A 15,301-nucleotide genomic window follows, 5' to 3' on the forward strand; every position below is an offset into this window, starting at 1 on the left:
ACGCCTCATGCTGTAAAATTTTATATCCAGTAAACGGTCGAAAAGAAGCTCGGAACACTTCACACGTGAAGACTTATTAAAATATGGACTTTATACATGTAAGATCTTTAGTCAAAATCAAGTTTAAATATCAGTTTATGACCACAGTTAACCAAATAATGCAGAATATAACACTGCATATTTAATAAACTGCGGCCGCGCTTAATGAGCATAAAATCGTCTTTGATAAAATCCATGAGCATCCAAGTTTCTTTACTAGTACTTGGATTACTAATTAAACACATGATGGCATAGCTCACACGACATTGTACTGCCCTCAGTCTCTTTTAGAAATTTCATCTAAATCAGCCCAGCAATGGTTTAACCTGAAAGACAGACTTTCGCAATCGACGAAAACTCGCTTAAAAATATTTTTTTTAATCTGTGAGAAATTGAATAGGAAAATCCGAAAGTCAATGTCAAAATTGTCAACAAAATGAAACAACAAATGCAACAAACAAACAACGCAACATGGCTAAAAATTTCAAATGAAAAACAGCCTTATATTTCGTTTTTTGAACTTTTCAAAATATAATTTATAGATCAAGCAAGTGTAAAAAAAAGATTGGAGATATTGAAGGTACTTTTGAATCAGATTCATAAAAGAAATATAGGTACCTAGTCGTAGTTTCTTTGATATGTCGCATAACATGATGCCGGTTTATTTTGCCTCATAATACTTTGTTGTCTGATTTAGTTGTTGTCCTATTGAAAAAGATTAACACTGATTTTATCTTAAATGGGGATCGCAGAGTAATGAGATGGCATCTGTTAATTGCCCAGTTTGTGATAAACAATTCCAACAAGAAATTATCGAGGAACATGTCAATAAGTGTTTATTTCTTAACACCAAGGACACAAAAAGTATATCAACATCTAAGAGAAACGGATCACATTTTGAAAGTACATCACCTCATGATAAAAAGATAAAGTTGGAATCACACATCAATTCCACGTCTTCCACTGGAAATCTGGTAAGCACTAATAAAAAAATCGGTATTTTTTGTCATAATTACAAAAGAAAGATGCAAATATTATTTAAAAAATTTCAGTCCAGAGCAAGTTAAACTTGCGCAACGAGGGTTCCATACAAATTTGTAAGGTATAAAATGTGTAAAGTGAAGTTTCTTAACCAATAAAAATTAAAGAAAAACATTTTATTTACTTCCCAAAAGACACAACAAAATGATCTTAGCATTTAAGTGATATGATGATATTTGTAGATATCAGAGACTACAAAGGCCAAAAAGCAAAGTACTCAAGACAAGCCCCTTCCATTAGCTGAAAAAATGAGACCTCTGCAACTTGATGAGCTTGTTGGGCAACAAGAAGCTTTTGGGCCTGGCTCCATGCTAAGGGCTATGCTACATCAAAAAAAAGTACCAAACATGATATTGTGGGGTCCACCAGGATGCGGAAAGGTTACATATTACCTACATGTTTTGTGAATTTGATGTACTAGAGTTTTCAGTTATCATCAGTCATTTTGTAAATATATTATATGATGACGAATCTGTGTAATTTTTTCATGATTATTTAAAAGTCAGTCTGACTTATGCTGAAATGGATAATTATATTCTTAATTCAGAAATTGAACTAATATTGGAAATTATCTTACTGCACCTTGTTACAGACATCTTTGGCTAATGTTGTGGCAAATATTTGTAAAGAGCAAAATAACATGAGATTTGTCAAACTATCTGCTACCATGGCAGGTATAAATGATGTGAAAGAAATTGTAAAGGTGGCAAAAAATGAAAGTCAATTCAAAAGGCAAACAGTGTTATTCATGGATGAAATCCACAGGTATTCTATTAAATATTTCAATCCCAAGGATCATTATAATGTAACTAACTGCTAAAATTATGTTTTGCATCTATTTGTGAAAAGAAAAAAGATGTTCAAAAACTAATAAACATCTCTAAAAATTAATTTTTTATTCAGGTTCAACAAGCTTCAACAAGATACATTTCTGCCTCATGTTGAGAATGGTACAATAACACTGATTGGTGCCACCACTGAAAACCCTTCATTCAGTTTGAACAATGCCTTGCTCAGCCGCTGTAGAGTAGTGGTCATGCAGAAGCTGAGTATAGAAGATGTGTTGGTTATATTAAAACGTGCCATAAAAAGCAATGGTCAAGTACAAGTTGTTTCTCAAATGAATAAAGAAATTAATGACAATGAGAAAACTAGGTAAGTCAGTCTATAGTTAATGAAAACCTTTATTTATTTTGAACACACTTGCTCTTACAGCCCAGGCTGCCATTTGTTGAACAGCCCATGGGCATGGCCAAATTTAAGTTAAATATAAATATAGCATTGTACCTAAGGAAACCTTGTTATTGTGGGTATATAATTAGTAGTGGGCTTCTATAAATCATGAGTATTCATATTATTTGTTTCAGATATATAGTTGAAGAAGAGTCCCTCAAATGGCTGGCAGAGGTGAGCGACGGGGACGCCCGAATGGCTCTGGGAGCTCTGGAGTTGACACTGACAGCTAGGGATCCAGGTGACGAACTACATGTCACTGGCCCTGCTATATTGTCAGTTGAGGATATCAAAAATGGTATTAAGGTAAGTTTCGAGTTTATCAATTCTTGCCTCTGTCTACCCCGTAAAGGAGAAAGACGTTATACTGTATCTATATCAATATGCTTTAGGCAATATGGACTCTTTTTACCTTTAGTTATGTCTGTCCTTAAAAATTCTACATGAGGCTAGAATGTCAATATGTACTTCATTGAAACATTAATTACAAGAGCAAGATAGAAATAAACATTGATATTAAACTTTACCAGTATAACCACCCAGACAGTCAAAAGGATTAAAATCACTTGAAACATGCTAACATTTTCCAGAGATCGCACATGGTTTACGATAGACAAGGAGAGGAGCATTACAACACGATATCTGCAATCCACAAGTCCATCCGAGCGAGTGAGGATAATGCTGCACTGTACTGGACAACGCGCGCTCTGCACGGGGGCGAAGATCCCTTGTACATCGCACGCAGACTTATCAGGGCAGCATGCGAAGACATAGGTGACAATGTATTTTATTATTTGCTCGTGCATGCTCGTTTTTTTAAATCAGTGTTTAAAATATTAAAACTCAACAATCTTAGACTACCTATAAGCAAAAACCAACTATTTTTAGATTACGGACGGCTGTAACCTAAAGTAATAATAATAATCTCATACAAAACGGCAATAGGGCCAGGCATATGAGGGACAAAAGATGTCTCTTTTATAAATATGTATTTCTAATACGCACAATGCACATATTTTTCTTTTATGAGCGAAATGGAAGATATGATGGGGTTTATAGCTTTCTCTCTGTCTACATCTATGATCGACTTGGCCGCCTTTTCGAGCCAGGTGTTGTGTGAAATGGGTCTATTCTTCATTTGTCCACGCCATTATTGTTTGTTTTTCGTTTGAGGATTGGCTGATCCCACCGCGCTGGTGGAGGCAGTGGCGTGCCTGCAAGGCTGCCAGCACGTGGGCCGGCCCGAGTGCGACGTGCTGCTGGTGCAGTGCGCCGTGCGGCTGGCGAGGGCGCCCAAGAGCCGGGAGGTGTACCAGGCTATGAAGCGATGTCAACAGTCTTTGACGCAAGCTAAGGGCCCGCTTCCGCCGATACCGCTCCATCTGCGCAATGCCACTTCGAAACTTATGAAACAGATTGGTATGAAATTAATAAAAAGTGGCTGTGACCTACGGACGGACAGACAGACGAATCTAAGAGTTCCGTTTTTGCCATTTGGCTACGGAACCCTATAAAGCAGTTTACATACACAATCAGTATATGTACGTTAACTTCAAAGGGGATTAAAAAATAACCTATTTGTTTCAGGTTATGGAAGAGGATACAACCTTAGACATAAAGATGAGTCAGGGCTTGTGTATATGCCAGAGGGGATGGAGCATGTAGATTTTTTTAGTGCCGACGGTGGTGACAATTTTTTTGATGATAAATGATAAGATAAAAATAAACCAGAAATCCTAGTGTCAATGTTTTATTTATTTGGATAATCTCATTTCACAATTGTATGACATGGTAAAAATTTACTATTTACAAGTACATATTTGTAATTTACCTTTTAACATTGTACCTTCTTAACATTGACGGCTTTGTTTTGCCACAATTTTTGATCTTAATTATAAAAATAAAATAACATTATTTCTTACTTTACAGCATTGTGCACATACACACCAAAATAATTTACATCATATCTAGTTACACGCTACTAACTCACTTTGATTTTTCCGAATGTTATCTTTCTAACTAAGCACAGGACATTATAACATTTAAAGTATTGCTAATTTGTAGAAGAGATGTATAACTTAAGTAGATGCAGTATAAATAACCCTGTTACCAGAGCAATCCAAGTGACATTTTAATTTTACCAATAAGTTGTTACAAAATTGCGAAGATCACATTTCAAGCGATACTGAATTAAAGTGTACTAATTTCGCGACGTGACGTAGATCACTCTGGTTCCAGCGTCGTCTCGCGAACTTGCAGATTTTATATACAAAATAACGAAATAAAAAAATCACAATATTTAAAATATGTACCTATTATGTTGTCATATAATGCAATGCATCTGGATTTCATCTACAGTTTCTGGCAACATTTTAATAATGTCAAGGCTTGGTGGAAAATTTTGAACAAAATCTATATAAACAATATTACTACTATTCATTTAATCTATAGCTTAGCCTAACATTCTAAGCAAACTTGAAAACAATTTTCTAAATAAATTAGAATCAGACTTCTAATTTAGAACCTAATCAAACAAAGGAACAATACATCAATTTGTTTAGGGTCCAAAAATATAACAATACTACAAAGCAACACCCTCGACTTTACATGTCAAAAATTCATAAAACATTCACAGTGTATATAAACAAAGTATGTATAATTGGAACGTTTTCATAATTATTCAAATAACTATGCATATAAAATTATAGCTAATGCTAATCAGATTGCGTTTAGAACACGTATTCAGGCCCGGCCATGTCGATCGCCCAGCGGAACTTATCGCGTTGAGTTTTGTTGTAAATCTTTTCGATAGGCACGCCATGCTTCTTGCACCTGAAATGAAATTAGGCAAATGTTGTACTACATATAATATTTCTGAAATATTTTGGATCAAGTGATCGCAAGAGAGGGCTCAGTATATCTATTCTGACGTCATCCAATATGCTTGCCTATAAACTGCTAAGGTTATTTGTCCATTACAAAACTGTACTGTCTTCATGCTGTTACTAAACTTGATACTACTGATGCAAAGAAATGATTATTGACTTTAAAATAATGAGTAATTGAAAAACTCTTACCATGCAACAGATATACGAGGATCAAGATAATTCAATTTTGAAGTTCCAAGTGCAATAGTTTTGTTTTCATCACGGTCTGTTTCCTGTAGTTCTAATTTTTTCAGTTGTTCTTTCAGACGCTCTAAAGCTTTCTTCTTCTTATCACATATAATCTTTTCCTTTGCAGAGCCACGTTTTGCGGCTTTAGTGGCATCTCTTAGATCATGTTCAGCCTCATCAACCTGGTCACGTTTAGCTTGTATTTTTTCTTTGAGAGCTTCCATTGATTTTGAATGACCTGAAGCAAAAAAATTTTCAAATAGGTACAACTAGTGGCCCTTTCCCAACACTTGGCTCAGGTAAAACCATAAAAATATACATTGTAACCTTCTTCAGCAATCACACTATCAATAATTGGTGAAAACTATACAAAAATCCTTCAGGAAACACTAATATTGTCATAACTGCTTTCATGTGTTATCTTAAAAAAAAAACATTATTATTTCATGACAGATATGCAATGCAGATGAACATTTCGAGAATAAAAAATTGAATTCTTTGTAACGTAAAACACGGGTTTATCGCGTTCATATACACAAACACGACAGGGTTCTTTTCATAATATGTAAGGATAAAAATTGCTGCCAAGTGTAGCAATATTAGTAGTAGATAATTGATAATTTACCTTTAGGCACTGCACGCTGATGGTTACACAGCACAGCTACTGCTCTATTTGCTCTATTGTAGGCTAAAATCTTTTCAGGAATTGAGACTTTTGCATCTGTTAGCTCATCTAATTGCCTTTGTAATGTAATAGAAGCATTGTAGGTACGGAACACTTTTGCCGTAAGACCTGGCATTAATTCTTTCAAATGCTCGTTTAAGGTTTGTGTATTAAGTCTATCAAAGAGATCATCACTATCTTTTTTGTTTTCCATGAACAGTTCGAGATTCTTAAACACTCTCTTTTCCACTGCTACTTCATTGTAGTATCTGATAGAATCTTTACCGAGGAAGTCAAATACCACTACAAAATCTTGGCCATCTTTTTCTTTATGAAGCTCTATATGTTCCACTCTCAGAGAGCAGCAACCAACTGTGTCAGCTTGGTCATCATCTTTTTCGTTGCCAGCTCTTAAAGCTAGTCGATCAATAAAATAAAGTGCCACAGCACGCTGCCGTACTCGCATTTCTTTAGCTTTCCAGTCGTTACGATATGTGTCTCTGATTTTATCAATGCACTTGTGAAGTTTTCTTGCAGTCTCATATTTTTGCCAATCTTTTTCACCCTTCAATTTTGAACTAGGATTAAGCATGACATACTTTGATTGTCCTTGTACATTTTCAGTCCAAGATGCCAACCATGTGACAGTATTATCATGTCGCACTTCTTTCCATTTGTGTCCTGCAGGTGGTTTAGGTACCTTACTATCCTTAGAACAGTTGATTAACACATCCTCAGGCATGACACGCTTCTTCAACATACCCATTTTCGGATGTTCACCTCTACCTCTGAATAAGCCAGGAGGTTCTATTCTAAAATTGCCAATTTTTTCTTTATGACCATCAATTGTACAGAAGCCATATTCTTTTTGTATTTCTTCATTTTTGGCTTTGAGAGCAGCTTTTTCCTCTTTGCTACGATTTTTATTCTTTTCTGATTCACTTTGGAAATAGGCTTGCATTTCTTTAAAGTCACATTTTGAGAGATTCGTAATAAGCTTAGTTTCCTCTTTTGTCATGACTTTACGCCAATCAGCAAAGAAATTGTTGTTGAATGTATCTTTAGTAGTATAATCGTGATCCAACATACGTGCATAGAATCCAGCCACTTCCTCTGCATCTTGGGACAACCTCACCTCTTTACCGTCGTACCGGAATTTAACATTAGAAGGCAAAGGTTCATAAGGAGGAGCAAACAAGGGTCCTTTGTGTTCAAGAAATTTCCATTTTGTTCCGTCATCTTTCTTTTCTTCTTCCCACCTACAAATAAAAAAATAATTATATCTCTAACCCTGATACTTGAAAACCCATAGTCAAAATACGTAAACCCAACCTATATTGATGAACTCTTAATTTTTTTATAATAATAGCGTTTACAAGTTTTGTTTCACGAATATATTGGAAGAGCAATCGTCTTACAGTAAACATATTTTGAGTTATAAAAATAACCTCAAAATTAAGCCACGCGCAAGCAACGCCATCTATCAAATAGTGCCAACATTTTTTTATATTTCGCCAATTAAAACTAATACAAAGATAATACGCCAGATGGCGTAACAAATCTAATAGGATAGATACTAATCTCCTTTGGCTGTGCCACGCAAATTTTTACTACATACCATTTCCAGACCTCTTGCTCCTCTTCTTGCTTTTTCTTCTTCTTGGTTGGGCTGATAGATTCATTAGACTCTTGTTTTATAGGGCCCGATTTTCTTTTCTCTGGTTTGATTTTCTTCTTTTTCGGTTTAATTTCTTCTTCATCTTCGTCATCATCATAAACTGGTTCTAAAGTAAAATAAATGCAGTCAGTGGTAATTCATGAACTTCTAAATCTAAAGAATATATTTATAAATGAGTGTTTTTTTGTATGTAAAATAGCATCAACATTATTTGAGTAATTTTGGGGTTTATCATAGAGGTTACTGCTTCAAACATACTATTTAATGTTCTATAGAGTGTAGTATTCTTACTAATGACTTGAAATGTATAAAAATCGAAATAAAGACAAACCTTTCTTCACTTTCTTCTTAGACTTTTTACGCTGAAGTAGAGGGATATCTTCTTCACTTTCGCTTGCCGCCCGCTTTTTAGCAGCCATGCGTTCAAGCTGCATAAAAACAAACAAAAGTTATTTTATTTTGTGTGATCACTTTTTCTGGGAAGATGTGTTATGTTGAATTATGTCTTAAAATTTTCATACCAATTAAACCCTTTAATATACATTTTTGAGATTGTTTTGTCTAATATCCAAATAATTTATTTGTTGAAACGTCATATCGGCATACACTATCTGCTAAAAGTTCAAACTTGGAGGTTTAGACGTACATTGCAGGTTTTTTCCTTGGGTTAAAAAAGGTCACATACAAAGTATGCAATGTACAGTCTTTCGCGCCGATATCTGTCCGGTTTCGCCGATAGTGTATAGTTGGCATAATAGTAATAATATTATCGAACGCAGACGCGAATGCATGAACATTGCATAGTTTATATGAGTGCTTTTAATTACCGCAATGAAAAACCAGCAATGTATGCCAAATCTGTCAACGTTCGGCAAACTTTTCCGCGATAGTATCGAGCAGAGATAAGAGGTAGCTCCCTGCTCACTAGTGCCAACATAACATTTTAATCAATTTCTTTTAATTTGTGAAAACCTAAAAATAACCACAGGGATTAAGCTATACTAAAGGATTTTATAAAATGGTATTAATATTTTTCACATACTAATGGTGTGTCCTCTTCACTGTCCTCGTCTTGTGGAAGTTCCGACAGGGGCTCATCCTTAAACTGTGACAAGCTGTAGTCACAAGATGACACAGTGGTGTTGAGGCCATATCCATATTCATCTACAGGCTCTTCCTTGATTTCATTCTTCACTTCATCTATCTGCGTATTTAGGATAATTATTTAATTCTAATTATTTATTTCAATAACAAAAAAATATCCGCAACATGTTTAGTTTGCTGAATTTATAATTACAACTTTAATTTGTTTTAACAGGAGTGGTTTAAATACCACATAATATTGTGCTGTTTTTCCTAAATGTGATATGATAAAAACAAATTCCTTAAAAAAACATTTCTACATTAAATATAATATTTACAGTGTGAGACAATGTTAAACAATCTTATTTCTTAATAATCTTCACTGAAATAATGGTGTATGAATGTGTGTGTTGTATTTTGTAATGAACTAAGTTTGTTTGATAAAGTACATTGGTAATGTTAACACCATGTGTAAAAATTCTAGTATAAGAAAATCTGAATCTACAATTTTATTTATAACCAACCTGCAAGGGGTCTTTAACAGGGGAGTCCTGAGAATTGTCTGATTTGACCTTCTCATGTTTCTCACTACTCTTGTCTTTATTTTTACTGGAACTGAAAAAAAGGATGAAAACTGATAAAAGTTAAACAAATGTAACAAAAGAACAATACATTCTCCTCAAAATTTTTTTACTACTCAACACAATTCTCATTATATTTTTTTAATATTTTTCCATCAGCCATAAGGTTTACTCTGTACTTTAGATTTCACATGAAAATAAAATGATATTACAAACTGTCAGTAAAACAAATGGCAGAATAGTGACAGCTTTAGATTGTAAAAAAAAATTTTTTTTTTGGAAAATTTGCCTTGGGCAAACAGAAAATACATCCATGATTTTCACATGTGGATTGAAAACTTCTCTATTATATTTGTAATGTCGAATTTAGAATACTAACCTGGACTTGTCATCTACACCTACATAAATTACTTAATGACTATCCCTTACAAATAATAATTTACTAAATCTATACTAATATTATAAAGAGAAAAGATTTATATGTAACTTAACTAAGGCTACTTTTTTATGATGGTTTTACCCAAGCGAAGCTGAAACATCGCACTAGTATTGTAAAGGTGGCTACGAAAAGCTACTATGATAAAATTTATATGTATTTTTTATTGTCAAAAAAAGGGGTATCATAAGAAATTTTATACTTTAAATTTACTAACCTGTGTTTGTCTTTAGAACTTGAGTGTTTATCTTTATCACTCCTATGTTTATCTTTATCACCCTTGTCTTTACGGTCTTTCTCTCGCTCCTTATCCCTGTCTTTAGATTTGTGTTCTTTTGAGGATGAACTCTTGTGCTCTCTGTCCTTCTCCTTATCTTTAGAAGATGATTTCTTCTCACCATTGCTACTTCTGTGCTTGTCTTTATCACGGTCACTCTTGTCTTTGTCCCTGTGTTTATCTTTGTCATTGCGATGCTTGTCTCTGTCACCACGCTCCTTGTCTTTTTCACTACGTTCCTTATCTTTGTCACTCCGCTCCTTATCTTTACTGGACTCCTTACTCCTTTCTTTGTCGCTGCGTTCCTTGTCTTTGCTTGAGGACTTGTGGGAACTGCTGTGATGAGTTTTACTACTTGAATGTCTGTCCTTATCCTTATCTCTACAAATAACAAGGTGCAAAATGGTAAAATGACATATTTTGCGCTAGATAAAAGCATAATATATAGAAGTTTCTCGAAAACTAACCTGCTAGAACTGTGTTTTGAACTTTTGTGGTCGCGGTCTTTATCCCGATGTTTATCCTTACTGGATGACTTGTGACTGGATTTGTGCTTCTCGGAGCTGCTATAGCCGTTTTGAATACCGTTCACGTGTTCACTTTTATTGCCATTTACCTTTCCCTGTGATCAAACCATGCGATATTAAAATATATTTTTAATTAACAATATGAATTAAACACCACAATTAGATTGTTTAACTGTATTTAAGAATGTCCAAGAGACATTTTGAAACCATTTCTGACCGACGCTTCGGTTTTGTTCTTGTATTATACTGACGCCATATTGGGACTTAGAAAATTTTCGCTTCGTGACTCTACTGTACACTAGTAAAGAGAAGAATCCAAAGCCTTCTGCATTCCAAAATTTAAATAAAATTGAGCATTACATCGAGATAAATATATATGAACACTTACAGGATCATAATCATTATCACTGGCTGGGTTTTCGACACTCATTTTGCCTACGTATTACCAACGTTTGTTCCAGATTTCATGAAGCTGGCCGAGCGGTCGCAATTTTCTAAGTGCCGTAAAGTGACGAATGCGCATGCGTCGTTCGAGGTGCAATCTGCAGGAACTTCATGGACATCGGTTCAATGTTCTAACATTTTGATAACTTCGCTTTGGTAAATGTTGTTGCCATTGTATGTATTAAATGTATATATTTATATATATAATTTTATTTTACAATACAGAAATAAATATTTAATACTAGCTGTTTAAAATACTCGGGAATAATTTTTTATAAGATTGGAAATATCCATGGTGCATTTAAAATACACGGCCAGCGCCATCTAGTGCTTATGTTTTGAAATGTTTTAAAACTTAATATTTTGTAACCCTTTTATTGGGTGTACCCTGGAATTTCCAAAAGCATAGCATAACATAACCCTATGTCCGTCTCCATACTGTGAGTGATGTCTGCAGGCTAGATTTCGGGGGAGATTTGGTACCATAGATCACATCTATATTATATTTAGTTATCTTTTTAAAATTTATCTTCGAAAACGAGACGGGCATGACTTTCATCCCTAATAATATTAGGTAACAAGACTTTTGAAAAAAGTCTATGGTTGACCAGGGTTCTACTATACTAATATGTAGTACATATTTTATTACATATTGTTCGATGTGTCTGATTGGCAGTTCTACACCGGATACCAGTACAGTAAATAAATAATAATGTAAATTCGTAGGTAATATGGATACTTTGTTACAGTATCAATTTTTTATTTTAATTATTATCTAGTCATGTTTTGCTACTAAAATAAATGTAATACTGAACCTGGGCAGGTAGATATACAATAAAAAACGTAAATTTTAAACATTTATTTAAGAGATCACCTTTCAACAAGAAGACCTTATTCATTCTTACTATTCTTTTGATGATGATTTATAAACTAATTTCCCTTCTGAATCTCTGTATGATTTCTGTTTCTTGAAAGCAAATGCCATATATATTGCTGAAAAAAAAAATATTGTCAATAAAAAATAATAAAATTAAATATTCCATCTGAACCAGGTTGTCAAAATATTGCATCTCTAGATAAATTATAAATAATTAAGGTAGCTGTCGAACAATCATAGCTTTTCTGATATTACTATATTGTGACATCAAGTTAAAGTATGATTTAGTACCTACCTATTGAGTGTTTGGACAAGTCCAAAAATGTTATTTTTATCATATCTTTGAAAGCATTGTTCACAGTAATTTTTTCACTGGTGTTTTTAATAATATAAGGGCAGTAAATAGTCACCAAAATAAAACTAAGTCATCTACCCTATTGAGCATGGAGCATAATAAAAAAAATTACTCATTAGTTTGGTAGAATACCTACTTGCAACTTCCCATTCACACTTGCTCATTGTACCAATTCTATCTTGTTCGGTTTTCTTCTCCATACTTTCCCTGAAATTAAGTGCATGTTCATATTCAATGTCTGCACCAATTAATTCTTTGCCTGGAGGCGCAGGATAGCTTTCAAAGCATATAATTCTTTGCAATAACTGTTTATATTTTTCAGAATGATCTTTATAAAAATCAGCAAATCTAGCTTTGTACACTAACTCAAGCCCATACTCAGATGCCAATTTAACCAGTAAATCAAAATTGACTAAAAATTCTGGACAATCAACAACTCCTTCAAGGTGAAAGTCATATTTTGCCCCAAACAAGGGAAATCCATTTTTAGTATCAAAAAGTAATTTAATATTTAAGATTCGATTTTTAAATGAGCTTTCTGGCGATTTTTTGACCCTTGAAACTATTTCGTTAGCATCTGGTATTGTTCCAAAGAAGTAGCCATCAGGTCTCAAACATTCTGATATATTAGTTAACATTCTTCGAGCTTGAGCTAAACTTTCAAAACTATAATGTAATCCAAACTGACAGCTAACAAGGTCAAATCCGATTGAAGGATCGTCATATTTATCTCTTAATGTTTCTTTAGTACAATCTGCTGCAATAAACTCTGCTGAATATAGCCGACCACATCGCTTTTTGAGGTCATCATAGCGAGTTTGACATTGCTGAACTGAGACTGCTGCAATGTCTGCAAAAATCACTTTTTCTACACGAGCTTTTTGCCACTTGCTGAGATCCCCACCTTTTCCACAGCATATATCAAGCACCTTCAATGGTCTCCCATAATCTTTTTCTCTTACTTTATCTGTATACTCCTGTATCAGCACACTTTTAACCCAGTTATTGAAGTTTCTGACATAGAAAATAGGAGAATTAAATCTCTCTTTCAAACCCTTTTCTTCTAAGTGATTGTAATGTGCTGCTACAAACGAACTATGCTCTTCGTTTTCTGTAGATATGTTAGGCGATGCATCGCCATCATCATGTCTTGGTTTTTTTCTGGGATACGCGTCAGTATCGAGGTCGCTGGGGGACTCTTTTTCACCGTTAACTCCACTTGAAATTGAGTAATCAACTTTGCTATCATTATCAATTGATGACATATTTAAGAGGTTCCAACAATTGCAGTTACGTGCTCGGTTTAGTTTTAACCCGGTACAATATATAATAACATATAAAAGGAAAAATTCACCGCGCCCTGTCTATTTGCTTGCTTGATGTAATTTTCTGAGCCAAGCCAACAAAGTGAAATGTCATGGCTGGCACTGGCACTGCAGTCTGCATAGTTAGTGATGGCCATCGATCGATAGGCCGGCCACCATCCATGGAGTGAATATCGATAGTTTGATAATATAGTGGAACTATTATATAGTGGAACTATTATATGTCTACTAATTATTATATTATATTATGTGTCTAACTGTGTACTAACTATTATATTATATTATGTGTCGAAAGACAGATGAAAGAGATAACCATATAATATAATTATGGTCATCTCTTTCATCTGCTATGACTATACTATACCTACATATGATGTAGGTATCTGCTCCAGTGTTACCCATAGTTTCATGGTATCGAAGAATAAACATTTGATAGCATCAATTTGTCGATCAATAGTTAGTTAGACGGCTATGTCTATATTTTTTATTATTATTCTTTGATACTGATAGTTATCGATATATTAGATGTTTCAACTAGCGTAACTATCGACAGTGAAACTCGATTTTAGTACAGCACTGCATGAACATGAACAGATACATGTCATTCTATATAACGACGTTGTGTCACTGTCAGTTTCTGTAATTGTCAATCTTCTTATAAAAATTGCCATTGAAAAATTGCTACAGTAATGAATGTATAATACAGGTTTTTTTTTTTTATAAAGATAACTTTTAGCTCTCCTTTTTTATCAAAAAGTTAATGCTTGCTTTTCTTATTGCTTCCAAAGTTATGTTCCTTCGAGTCGGTTCCTCCCGGACTACAAACACTTATTTTGCGAATTTAAATGGGAATAAACTTTCCATGGAATTAGTACGTTAAAACTCCGTACAATTTCTACGTTATTCTTCGTTGATCCGTCGACGGACTTCAACGTAACGGGGCACAATGGGGCAAGTCTCTTAGGAAGAAGAAATGATCTAAAACATTTTGTCTTGTACAGGCAGATGTTAGTCAAACTTCGTGTTTGGTTTTGTTTAGCCGAATAAAGTTTTTCTTTCTTTCTTTACCTATAAAACCATTGATGGTGAAGATCACGTGATGATGGTAGTACTACTAACATATTTTTACGTCATTAGTACCACTGATTACCTTGCAAGCCACGCAGGACAATAAATATACAAAATGCAATTTTCCGCAACAGGTTTGGACGACGAAAATTTGACGATTTAGTCGTAATTGGAAAGTTTAAGTACCTAATTAGGTATGTTCTACTCTACACTAACATAAATTTTTTGGTAGTTGCATTTCCATATCAGTGGCGTAGGAAGACGAAGCGGCGACGTGGGCGATCCCGCACCGGGTGTCACCTTTTTTGGGGTACCACCCATCCAGTGACTAAGCTTTAAGAACAATGTAAAAACATCCTTATATATTAAAACAAAGCCCTCTGCCGCGTCTGTCTGTTCGCAATAAACTCAAAAACTACTGCATGGATTTTCATGCCGTTTTCACCAATATATAGTGTGATTCCTGACGAATGTTTAGGTTTATAATTTATTATGTTTTAACTGAGCGATGCCGGGACAGGCCGCTAGTTTAAAATAATTTGCTAGCACAGCTATCT

The 15,301-nt window shown here is 34.4% G+C and overlaps 3 protein-coding genes across 7 annotated transcripts; 1 reads left to right on the forward strand and 2 right to left on the reverse strand.

The window, feature by feature from the left end:
* Positions 1-464: 464 nt before the first annotated feature.
* LOC128670025 (ATPase WRNIP1-like) lies at positions 465-4,059 on the forward strand. Of its 3 annotated transcripts, XM_053745381.2 has the most exons (9): positions 465-619; positions 792-1,013; positions 1,263-1,460; positions 1,673-1,845; positions 1,984-2,235; positions 2,448-2,619; positions 2,904-3,087; positions 3,487-3,732; positions 3,901-4,059. In XM_053745381.2, exons 2-9 carry the CDS (start codon positions 801-803, stop codon positions 4,023-4,025), a joined length of 1,563 nt encoding a protein of 520 aa, XP_053601356.1. In that variant the 5' UTR covers positions 465-619; positions 792-800; the 3' UTR covers positions 4,026-4,059. The 3 variants fall into 3 exon arrangements, with proteins under 3 accessions (XP_053601356.1, XP_053601364.1, XP_053601347.1); XM_053745372.2 differs by having other exon boundaries at positions 467-1,013; XM_053745389.2 differs by lacking the exon at positions 1,263-1,460 and having other exon boundaries at positions 466-1,013.
* Top1 (Topoisomerase 1) lies at positions 4,048-11,220 on the reverse strand. 3 transcript variants are annotated; one of them, XM_053745187.1, is made up of 10 exons: positions 11,064-11,220; positions 10,616-10,770; positions 10,089-10,529; positions 9,379-9,469; positions 8,814-8,975; positions 8,103-8,199; positions 7,712-7,877; positions 6,055-7,352; positions 5,391-5,667; positions 4,048-5,145 (listed from the first exon to the last, which is right to left on the reverse strand). In XM_053745187.1, the coding sequence occupies exons 1-10, from the start codon at positions 11,103-11,105 to the stop codon at positions 5,043-5,045; spliced, it is 2,832 nt and encodes a 943-aa protein (XP_053601162.1). In that variant the 5' UTR covers positions 11,106-11,220; the 3' UTR covers positions 4,048-5,042. The 3 variants fall into 3 exon arrangements, with proteins under 3 accessions (XP_053601162.1, XP_053601172.1, XP_053601181.1); XM_053745197.1 differs by lacking the exons at positions 10,089-10,529; positions 10,616-10,770; positions 11,064-11,220 and adding an exon at positions 9,557-9,588; XM_053745206.1 differs by lacking the exons at positions 7,712-7,877; positions 8,103-8,199; positions 8,814-8,975; ... (2 more) ...; positions 10,616-10,770; positions 11,064-11,220 and adding an exon at positions 7,426-7,573.
* Positions 11,221-11,963: 743 nt separating this feature from the next.
* Positions 11,964-13,803, reverse strand: Rnmt (RNA guanine-7 methyltransferase). Its single transcript, XM_053745401.2, has 2 exons — positions 12,488-13,803; positions 11,964-12,112 (listed from the first exon to the last, which is right to left on the reverse strand). Exons 1-2 carry the CDS (start codon positions 13,614-13,616, stop codon positions 12,024-12,026), a joined length of 1,218 nt encoding a protein of 405 aa, XP_053601376.1. The 5' UTR covers positions 13,617-13,803; the 3' UTR covers positions 11,964-12,023.
* Between the last annotated feature and the right edge of the window lie 1,498 nt (positions 13,804-15,301).

This window comes from Plodia interpunctella, chromosome 1 (genome assembly GCF_027563975.2).
Source record: "Plodia interpunctella isolate USDA-ARS_2022_Savannah chromosome 1, ilPloInte3.2, whole genome shotgun sequence".
In the NCBI taxonomy this organism is placed as follows: domain Eukaryota; kingdom Metazoa; phylum Arthropoda; class Insecta; order Lepidoptera; family Pyralidae; genus Plodia; species Plodia interpunctella.